This window comes from Sturnira hondurensis, unplaced genomic scaffold (genome assembly GCF_014824575.4).
Source record: "Sturnira hondurensis isolate 20B ecotype Veracruz unplaced genomic scaffold, ASM1482457v3 Scaffold0020884, whole genome shotgun sequence".
Classification (NCBI taxonomy): Eukaryota; Metazoa; Chordata; class Mammalia; order Chiroptera; family Phyllostomidae; genus Sturnira; species Sturnira hondurensis.
In genome coordinates, this window is record NW_028093515.1 from 228,443 (window position 1) to 240,063 (window position 11,621).

At 48.2% G+C, this 11,621-nt stretch overlaps 1 protein-coding gene across 1 annotated transcript; it reads right to left on the reverse strand.

The window, feature by feature from the left end:
• Positions 1-17: 17 nt before the first annotated feature.
• On the reverse strand, positions 18-11,441 carry NFKBIB (NFKB inhibitor beta). The gene is made up of 6 exons (XM_037030772.1): positions 11,174-11,441; positions 2,667-2,772; positions 2,256-2,586; positions 1,229-1,317; positions 878-1,138; positions 18-167 (listed from the first exon to the last, which is right to left on the reverse strand). Exons 1-6 carry the CDS (start codon positions 11,350-11,352, stop codon positions 72-74), a joined length of 1,062 nt encoding a protein of 353 aa, XP_036886667.1. The 5' UTR covers positions 11,353-11,441; the 3' UTR covers positions 18-71.
• Positions 11,442-11,621: the final 180 nt, after the last annotated feature.

Consider the following 11,621-nt stretch of genomic DNA (forward strand, 5'->3'; position numbering starts at 1 on the left):
CAACAGGCAATCCAGTCTCTGGTTGTCAGAACTGGGATTTTATTACACTGGAAATTCTATTAACAACTGAGTCAGACAGGGTCATCGGGGAGAGGTTTGGAGGCTTGGGTAGGAGGTATCCGGTTTGCGGTCCGGCCGCTGTGGACCACGATGTCGTCATATTCATCCTGCGGGCAGAGCAGGCCAAACGGGGGCTCAGATGGCTGCCACCTTGCCCACTGCCCAATTTCTCCCACTCACCCTAAAAACTGGGTCTTGCCCTGAAACCTGAGTTTCAACTTCCCGGCTCCTGGTCCTCCACCCAGCACGTTCAAGGCTGGCTGTGTTCTCCCACGGCTACCGCTGGGGCTCTAGCCCAGCTGCCTCTCCAGTCCTTTAGCAGCCGCAGCCACTGAGGTCTCCCTCCCCGGCCCCTCCCCTCTGCCTTTACCCAAATTCCTCAGTGGCCCCATTCAACACCACCCTCTCCCCAGAGTAGCAGCCTGGGTTCAAAGAAACAGCCTCACCGCTGCCCAAGGTCTTTCCCCTCCTGCTGCCAGTGTCCAAATCACCGCTGCCTGAGCACAGCCTGAGCACTCCCCACGCTGCTACTTGCTCACTGCTGCCTACTCATCGGTCACTGCAGCCGAGGTCTTTTCTCTCCCTCTGCCATTGCCTTTATTTCTCAACCACCATAGCCCGAGTTCTTGCTGCCNCGCCCCCCCCCCCCCCCCCCCCCCCCGGGTCCAGCTCTCTCAGCGCTGCTTGCCCGAGTTCCCTAATCGCAGCAGCCCAGGCCGTCTCGGCGCGCTGCCTAATTCCTCCTAATGAGGGCATTCCACCTGACCGTCCACCCTGAGCCCCCAGCGGGGCGGCCCAGTCTCTCCTCCTGACTCACGCCCTCATCCCTGCTGTCGCTGTCGCTACTGCTGCTGCAGGGGCCAGGCTTGTCCTCCTCATCCTCAGGTTCAGGGGCGCCGTGCGCACGGAGGAGGCGGGCGAGGATGGGGTTGGGCCGGAGCACGGCACTGCCCAGTGGGGTGCGGCCACCGTACATGCGGGCAGCAGGGTCAGCACCCGCCTTCAGAAGAAGCTCCAGCACATCAGCTGCTTGGGCCTCCACTGCCAAGTGCAGGGGGCTCCGGCCGCATGTGGGCTCCTGTGGAGTGTAGCAGAGAGGTCATAGGAAGCCCTGTCCCACCCTGGGGACAGCCCCATCCTGCCACACCTTCTCCCCGGCGAGGCTCACCGGTTTGTTGAGGTCAGCTCCGGCTTCCCGGAGCAGTCGGACCATCTCTGCGTCTTTGTGGATAATGGCCACATGGAGTGGGGTGTGGCCTGGGGATAGAGCAACTGATGTCAGATGATGAGGGTGAGGGGCCTGGGTACCCAACGCCACAATCCTGGGGGACAGCTTTGTGGCCTGAGGGTGACCGAGCTTGGGGTCTGGCGCCTGAATTGCTGGGTACGCCAAAGAGCCACCTGCATTGTAGATGCCTAAGTCTCAGGGGGACTGAAAGTAGCTGGTGGTACCAGTGCCTTGGCCGTGGGTGTCTGGGGCCTGACAGCTGAAGAGCCTTCGGATATGGACCGGAGGCCTGGATCTTGGGGGTCAGGGGCCGTGAGTCTCTGGTCTTACTGCACAAAGAACCTGGAACCCAAATTCCTGGGTCCTGAGTGGTTGAAGGGCCTGTAAGTTTGGAGGCCTGGGGTGGGCCCTAAACACACACTGGGTTGTGGCTGACCTCAGGCCCCTTGTGAAAGGGCCTGGTCCCGGGTGGCTGGACTTACAGATGGGAGAGTTGAGACCCCGGCACCAGGGCCCTGGGTAGACGGCCGTTTGTCCCATGAGGACTGGCTGCAGACAGCTGTCCCTGAACTCCAGTGTCAATCTCTGGGGACCTGGGCTGCCCAAATGTCAGAGGGCCTGGGCCTACAGTTCCATCATCCTGGGTGGGCTAGGACCCCTGGCTGAGGGCAGGGGGGTGTACAGGGTGAGTTGTGCCTTCCGACTACAGACACTGGGGCCAACACCTGCATTTGGCCCTAGTAGCTCTGCCCCATGGGTTACAAGTGACCTGGAGCCTTCGGGTGGGGGTCCTGGGTCCCACGTGGCCAGTTCTCAATGATCTGGGGCCTGAGCAGGACTCTTTGGTCCCAATGCCTGGGTCCCCGAAGCCTCAGTATTATTTGCCAGGGGACTGGTCGCTGAGTCAGCAGAGCTGAGCCCAGAGCCCGTGCTGTCGCCTGGCCCTTCCCAGTGACTGGACCCTCACCATGGTAGTTTTCAGCCTCCAGCTGCAGCTTCCAGGCCTCACTCTCATCCTTTTCCTCCTCCGAGTCAGGTTCGGGGTATGAGGCAACAGGGGCGTGGCTGGTGTCAGGGCTGCGGTCCAGGCCCTGAGCGAGGTAGGTGTTGGGGGCTTCCCTGGGGCGCTGGGGGCGGGGCTGGAGCAGCACTCGAGCGCAGGCATGCGCCCCCACACGGCAGGCCAGATGCAGAGCGGTGTGGCCCCCACGCTCTGCCACGTGCACTCCGGAGCCTGCAGTATACAACTTCTCCACTGTGGATGCCTCCCCCAGGATGGCTGCCAGGTGCAGGGCTGTCTGCAGGAGCAGAGTGCAGGGGTTAGGAGTTGCACTGAGAACCCTGGCCCCAAGCTTTGCGCTGTCCTCCAGTGGCTCACCTGGCCCAGGTCATTCTGCAGGTCCAGGTACTCGGTGCCAGCCACATAGCCTAGGAGGAAATCCAGGAAGGGCTCATGCTGATGAATCACAGCCAAGTGCAGTGCCCTGAGAACAAGGACAGGCATCAGGAGACAGAGGTCAAGTACCCTTGCATTTACTCATTCAATACGCATGGAGTGCCCACCGTGTTCTAGCCATTGCGACCACAGCTCTGGAACCCGCTGTCAGGAATCTCAGAGGGTCGGGTAGGCGTCAATTCAGAACATTTGTTTAATCGATGTTTATTAAGTAGGACTCCTACCTCCCCTCAAACAGGGACCGGATTTCCCTCCTATCTGAATCAACCAACAAATCAAACAAAACATGGTATACAAAACAGCCTCTTTCTTTCTCTCTCTCTCTCCCTTTCTCTCTTTCTTGTATGAAACAACAGTTTTCAAGATAGTGGACGTCATGCAATGAATGACAAGGAGAGACAGGAAATAAACGAGGTGAGCCCTTCAACTGACTACCACAGCTTACTGTTTTGAGAGTTTCCGTGACACAGTGCAGGGAGGCGCCTGGGTGAGGAGATGGAGCCGAGTTTGGGGGAAGCCAGGTGGCCAGAATCAGAGGATACAGAACCCGAGAGGAGAGATGTACAGAGGGACCCCGGACATCGGCAGAGGGGCCTCTCCTATATTTAGGAGGATACTGATCAGAGCCTGGGTGTGAGGGAACTACCCCAGTGCGGGGAAGTATCACCCAAAAGCACTAGAGAAACATGCCCATTGCTCACCTGAGACTGGGAATGGCACCTGTCCCCACCAACCAGACTAGGAAAAACCCATCCTTCACAGGGCACTGAGTAGAACAGTCCAGAAGGGGCTACCTCAGTAGTGGGGAACAATGAGCACGAGGCGGGACACCGTTTGGGACGCACCTAACAAGTCATAAAAGCAAAATCCAAAAGGATAAATTACCTACAGGTAATTTAACTGAAACCCGGAACAAAACTCAAGAATATTTATAGGAACACAAACTAACCAGCCTAACGAGGTAAATTCCACAATGTTTGACATCGACTCACAGAGTATCAGGCATGCAAAGAGGCAGGAATACATGATCCTAATTAGAAGTATCGATTGACTGAAGTTGACCTAAAACGGATCCAGATGTTAGAATTAGCACACAAGAATATTAAAACAGTTCATTAACTACATCTCACACATTCAAAAGTTAAGACATGGATGATAAAAGAAAAAGACTCCAGCCCTGGCCAGGTGGCTCAGTTGGTTGGAGTGTCGTCCTATGCACCAAAGGTTGCAGGTTTGATCCCTGGTTGAAGCATGCAAAGAAGATAATAGATCAATGTTTCTCTCTCACATTGATGTCTCTCTCTCTCTCTTCTCCTGCTCCCTTTTTCTATTTCTACAATGAATAAAAACACTTCCGGTCAACATGGCGCATAGGTAAACATGGCTCACCTCCTCTCACAACCACATCAAAATTACAACTAAAATATAGAACAACCATCACTCAGAACCATCAGAAATCAAGTTGAATGGAAGTCTGACAACTACAGAGCTAAAGAAACCACAGCCATTCACACTGGTAGGGCGGCAGAGACACGGAAAAGGCTGGGCCCACATCCACGTGCTGTAGATAAAAATTCAGGAGGAGTATCTTGGGAGCGAGGAGTCCCAGTCCCACACCATGCCCCTCAGCCCAGAATTCCAGTGTCAAGAAGATAGGCCCCCATAATTCTTCACTGCAAAAACCAGTGTGGACTGAGTAGGTGGAAGAAACTCCTGGAGTCCCAAGCAGTTCCTCGTAGAGAAACCACACACGGATTTAATCAGACTCACTCCTTCTGAGCTCCAGCACTGGGGTAGCTGCTCGAAAGGCACCGTGGCACGCAGGGACAAAGAGAAGAGTCTGGCATCAAGGCAAGAGCTGGGGGAGATCCTTCTCCCAGACAGAAAGGTGGGCAAAGGCCACTGTCGCTTTTCTGAACCTTCCCCTTACAAAACCAGACAGCTTGTAGGCAGGTGCCATATTTGAGACTCCATCAACCTGGCTAATACTGTTGCCCTGCCCTGGAGATGCCCAGACTCTGTCCCACCAAACCTACACCACCCCCGCCTCAAGGTGCTTTTCTATATGAATGGGTAGTCTTGGATCATGCTTCACAACTTCCTAAATCCTTTCAAACAAGCAACAGCCAACCACAGTGAGTCCTTAGCCCTCCGTACTTCTTGCTAAGGGGCCCCAGGCCCAGCACTAGCAACAACCTGCCTATATTCACAGCTTGGCTTCGCCTGGGGATCTCCAAGCCCAGCCCAAGCAGCAGGCATCTCAGATTGCTTTACAGCTCAGGCAGAGGGACCCCAGGCAAAACATAGTGGGGGCTGCCCTTCGTCTGCACCACCCGGGAAACCCCAGGGCCTGCGCACCCCACAGCTGCAGTTGTAGTAAACAACTACAGACCACGTCGGAGCACCACCACCCTGCCCTGCACAGCTGATCCTCCACGGAGAGTGGAGGTTGGTCCTCGGTGGTCACAGCCAACCCTCACAGCTGACTGGCCTGGGGAAATCCCTCTCACTGACCTGCCGACAGTAATCAAAGTTCAACTACAGGAGGAGGGTGCGCTCAGCCCACACAAACGGTGCACCTCGAGTACCCGGCTTGGGGGATGGATCCTACAGGGCACCTACGACATTAGGCCACACTACCAAGACAGGGAATCACAGCAGTTCTACCTAATACATGGAAACCAACACATGGAGGCTGCCAAAACGAGGAGAGAGAGAAATGTGAAAGAACAAATGAAAGAACAGATCAAAACTCCAGAAAAAGAGCTAGACAAAATGGAGATAAGCAATCTATCATATGCAGAGCTCAAAACACTGGTTACAAGGATGCTCAAGGAACTTAGTGAGGACCTCAACAGCATAAAAAAGATCCAGTCAGAAATGAAGGATACACTAATTAAAATAAAAAACAATTTACAGGGAATCAACAGTAGAATGAATGAAGCCCAGAATCAAATCAATGATTTGGAACCTATGAAAGCAAAAAACAACCAAACAGAACAAGAAGTAAAAAGAAACCCCCCAAAATGAAAATAGTGTAAGCAGACTCTGAGACAGCTTCAAGAGGTCCAACATTCCCATCATAGGGGTGCCAGAAGGAGAAGGGAAAGAGCAAGAAATTAGTCATCTGTTTGAAAAAGTAATGAAAGAAAAATTCCCTAAGTTGGTGAAGGAAATAGACACGCAAGCTCAGGAAGCACAACAAAGTCCCAAACGAGATGGATGCAAACAGGCTCACTCCAAGACACATCATAATTAAAATGCCAAAGGTTAAAGATAAAGAGAGAATCTTAAAAGCGGCAAGAGAAAAGCAGTTAGTTACATACAGCAGAACTCCCATAAGACTGTCAGCTGATTTCTCAAAAGAAACCACAGGCTAGAAGGGACTGGCAAGAAATATTTCAAGTCATGAAAAGCAGGGACCTACAGCCAAGATTGCTCTACCCAGCAAAGCTATCATTTAGAATCAAAAGATGGATAAAGATCTCCCCAGCCGAGAAAACACAGAAGGAGTTCATCATCACCAAATCATTATTATATGAAATGTTTAAAGGACTAATTTAAGAAAAAGATCAAAATTACAAACAATAAAATGGCAACAAATACATACCTATCAACAACTGAATCTAAAAAATAAACTCAGCAAACAAGAAGAATAGCCCTGGCTGGTGTAGCTCAGTGGATTGAGTGCAGGCCTGCAAACCAAAGGAGATTGCAGTTCAATTCCCAGACAGGGAACATGCCTGGGTTGCAGGCCAGTTCCCAGCAGGGGACATGCGAAAAGCAACCATACATTGATGTTTCTCTCCCTAATTCTTCCCCCTAAAATAAATAAATAAAATCTAAAAAAAAAAAGAACAGAGAGAATGATTGATACGGAGAGCATTTTGATGGTTTCTAAAACGGAGGGGGATCTGGGGGAATGGGTGCAGAGGTGATCGGACTAAGAAGTACAAACAGGAAGTTACAGAATAGCCATGGGGATGTAAAGTACAGTACAGGAAATGGAGAAGCCAAAGAACTTATATGCATGACCCATGGTCATGAACAGTGATATGGAGATTGCCTGAGGGAGTGGGGGGTGCTGGATGGAGGGGTAAAAATCAGGACAACTGTAATAGCATAATCAATAAAATATCATTAAAAATAAGATAGAATCAATAAAACATATCCTCAGATGAGGATAAAACAAAAAAATTTTAAAAAGAAAAAGAGTCAAATAGAACTAGAGATAAAGACTACAGCATCTGATGAAAAACACTCTGGATGGGATTAACAGCAGATTACACACTGCAGGAGGGAGACTCACATATTGGAAGACTTCACAACAGAAACTTTCCAGAATAAAACACAAAGAGCATTTAAAAAATGGCCCTGGCTGGCATGGCTCAGTGGAGAGAGCACAGGTCTGCGAAACAAAGGGTCACCAGTTCGATTCCCAGTCAGGGCACACGCCTGGGTTTTGGGCCAGGTGCCCAGTAGGGGGCGTTTGAGAGGCAACCACACTTTGTTTCTCCCCCTCTCTTTCTCCCTCCCTTCCCTTTGCTCTAAAATTAAATAAATAAAATCTTTCAAAAGAAAGGAAGAACATCAGTGAACTGTGGAAATATGTCCATAAAGGAGGAGGTGGATAATATATATATATATATATATATTTGAAGAAACAGTATCTAGAAAATCTCCAAATTTGCTAAAAACTCTAAATTCACAGAACCAAGAAGGTGAGTGACTGCCAAGAACAAGAAATATTAAGTAAACTACACCAAGATCTATCATTAAAAAATCTGCTTAAGCCCTGGCTGGTGTAGCTCAGTGGATTGAGTGCGGGCCTGTGGACCACACGATCACGGTTCAATTCCCAGTCAGGGCACATGCCTGGGTTGTGGGCCGGTTCCCAGCAGGGGAGACTCCCGAGAGGCAACCATACATTGATATTTCTCTCCTTCTCTCCTTCCTTTCCGCTCTAAAGATAAATAAATAAAATCTTTTTAAAAAATCTGCTTAAAACCAATGATAAAGACCAAAATCTTAAAAGCAGCCAGAGATCAATAAAATATATATATTTTTTAAAAAGCAGCCAGAGAAAAGATACATTAAATGTAGAAGACTAGAAATAAGAATGACGGCAGATTTTGCGCAGGGAAAACTGCAAGAAAACCCACAACGGAGCGATATCTGCAATGTACTCAGACAGTAACTGTCCAACTAGAATTCTCTGATCCAGCAAAAAGAGCTTTCAAAAATGAATACAAAATACAGATGTTTCAGATACACAAAGGCTGAAGGGACTCATCACCAACAGACCCAGCCACAAGAAAAGTCAGAGGAAACTGCAAGGAAAGGAAAATGGCCCTGGCTGGTGTGGCTCAGTGGATTAAGTGCGGGCCTGTGAACCAGAGGATCACAGTTCGACTCCCGGTCGGGGCACATGCCTGGGTTGTGGGCCAGTTCCCAGCGGAGGATGCATGAGAGGCAACCATACATTGATATTTCTCTCCCTCTCTCCTTCCCTTCCCCTCTAAAGATAAATAAATGAAATCTTAAAAAAAAAAAAAGAAAGGAAAATGATATCAAATGGAATATGGATCTATACAAAGGCTAAGGAACGCTGAAAACGGTAATGCTGGGGATCGACGGGCAAGGTTTTTATGATGTAAGCCTCTTTCTAAGATAATTTTTTAATATAATTGACTGTTTAGGCAAAAATAATAACAATGTATGGCGGGGTTGATAACACCTGTGGGAGTAAAACGTGTGACCACACAGCACAGAGGCCAGGAGGGCCGAATGGAATACACTGTCTAAGGTTCCTTCACGCCCTGGGAGCTGGTGTCCTGTCACTCAAAGGTCAAATTTGTACACTACAAGCTTTTACCTACGCTTACTCTGCTGTGGGCGAAGCCAAAGCTGCCACTGGCGATACGGAAATGGATGAGTGGGGCTGTATTCCAACAGAACTTGATTTACAGAGCCGGAAATCGGAATCTCACATGATTTTCACTGGTAACAAAATAGTCTTCTTTTTATTTATTTTTTCATTTATTTAAAACCTATTCTTAGCTTACTTCCACACAGAAGCAGCTGGCTGGCTGGACTCTCCTGGAGCCCAGAGTCCGCCAGCCCCGCCTTTCAGAGCAGCCACTAAAATATCAAAACAAAGAGTTAAAGCTAATAAGCCAACAAAGAAATACAATGGAACAAAATGTACCAGTTCCAAAAGAAGGAAGATAAAGAGGAGCTGAGAAACAAAGAAAAGTAGAAAACCAATAGCAACATAATAAATATAACCACATCAATAATTAAATGTAAATGGTCTAAACACTCTAATAACAAAGCAGACATTGTCACATGGACTAAAAAAGCAAAACCCAAATATACGCTGCCTATAAAAAACTCTTTGAATATAAATATTTTAAAATAGGTTAAAAATAAAAGGGTGGAAAGCAGTGTACCATGCTCATACTAGTCAGCCAAAAGAAAGCAGGACTTGAGTATTTTAATATCAAAGTAGATCTCCAAGCAAGAAATATTATCAAGGATAAAGGTTATTTCATAATGAGAAAGAGGTCAATGAAGCAAGAGATATAATTCTAAACATTTGTGCCCCTAATAACAGAGTGTCCAATTACACAAAGCAAAACCTGACAGAACTACAAGGAGAAATAGACAAATCCACAAGTCTTATTGGAGATTTCAATACGTCTCTCAATAATTGATAGAACGGGTAGACAGAAGTCATCAACAAGGACATGGTAGAATGGAACACTACACCCAACAACAGCAGAACACACAATACAACAAGTCTTAATAAGTTTGAAAGGATTCTAGTCATACAAAGTATGTTCTCAGTCCACAATGGAATCAAATTAAAAATCAATAAAAGAAAGGTCTTCTAAGTGTCTGGAGACTAAATAGCGCACTTCTAAATACTCCGACAACCAAAGAAGATATCAAAAGAGAAATGATAAAGTATAATGAATTGAATAAAAGTCAAAACACAACACATCAGAATGTGCGAGATAAAAGCTGTGCTTGAGGAACTTAATAGTGCCCAGTACTTGTAACAGAATAAAGAAGGTCTCAGTCACCTCGGTTTCTACCTCAAATACCAGAAAAAGAAAAATAAGTTAAACGCAAAGTAAGCTGAAGAAAGGAAATAATGAAAGTAAGAGCACAGGTCAATAAAATAGCCCCCCAAAGACAGAAAAATAACGAAACCAGCTGGGTTCTTTGAGACCAGTGTTTACTGAGTGCCCCCTATGGGTCAGGCCCTGTTCAGTCACTGGGGATACAGAAGAAAACAGCACACAAAAACCCCAGGTACAGTCCCTCACTTGGGCCTTTCCAAGGTTGCTCTTTTTACCCTCTTACCCAGAATGCTCTCCTCAAATAATCTACTTGTCTCATTTTCCTTCTTGATTTTTCTCCAAAGAAGTTACTACCCTTCAGCACACCATTTTCTGTCCTTTTTTTTGTCTTTTTTCTTTCTTTTCTTTTGTCTTATTTTGTGTCTTTCTGCTGTCTTTGTCTTTCTTTCTGTCTCTTTTTTTCCTTCCTTACTTTTTTTTCAATCCCTTCCTCCCTTCCTGACTTTCTGCCTATCTTCCCTCCTCCCTCAAACGTATACTCCAACAGGCATAAGTTTTTTCTATTTTCTTCGCTGCCTTATCACCAGCACCTAAAACACCCCCTAAAACACGGCAGTGTTTGATAAACATTTGCTTGCCTAACAGACGAATCCCTGCTATCGTGGAGCTTACAAATTTTCTCTTTGAATGTGAGATGCGAAGATCAGTGCCCAGAAGGTGGGACCTTAAAGTCGAAGTGTCAATTTTGGAAATCTAGGTCTAATGCTCATAAATCAGGAGCAAAAGATCAAAGACCATACACATTTTTGGAGGTCAGAGTTCAGGAGGTGACTGCGTGAGCTGCAGTTCTAATAAAGGTTTTAGGACTGGGGTCAGGAAGGCCAAATCGGGTTTTAGGATCAATGAAAGAGAATGTGGAACTCTGAGAACAAGAACGGAGGTCAGAAATTATTGGATGAAGATGAAAGTCGGGTAGGAAACTGGTTTTATTAAAGGTTAAGAGCCTTGGCTGGTGTGGCTCAGTGGATTAAGCGCCAGCCTGCGAACAAAAGGATCACCGGTTCGATTCCCAGTCAGGGCATATGCCTGGGTGTCTTGCTGGCCAGGTCCCCAGTACGGGGCACACGAAAAGCAACCACACATTGATATTTCTCTCCCTCTCTTTCTCCCCTTTCTCCCTCCCCTCTCTCTAAAAATAATATCTAAAATCTTTTAAAAAGTCAGGTCAGGAAGTCAAGCATCAGAAGTCAGATTAAGGAGTGATTGAGAAGCCGGGATCAGAGACTAGGAAATCAGATGTAGTATCCTAGGGCCCAGTTTGGCAGCCTAAATTTCACTCACGTGTCCCCATCCTCAGTGACGTAGCTGAAGACAAGGTGAGCCCACGACAGCCCTGGATCCAACTCTGAGCCCAGTCCCGGTCCTCCGGGAGCCGCTGCATCTGGACCCAGAGACCCCAGGCCACTGTCGCACCATTCGTCAGTATCCACAGCTTTCCCCAAACAAGCGACCCCGGCCATGGCCCCCAAAGCCTCAGGGGGCCCTGCGCGGCCGCCCGCCTTTTGCTGGGCTATACCTGAAGCTCTGGAGCTTCCGCCCTGCGGGAAATTCCCCAACACGCCCCCCTAATCCATCCAATCAGAGTAGGCTAAATGCTCACGCTTCGCCCCCGTGCCACACCACGACCAATCAGAGTCTTCATATGGACTACGCTCTCTACCCGTTTCCACATTTTCCGGGCGCCCTTTATCAGCATGGCTACCGGCGCGGGGCGCTTTGGGACTCGTAG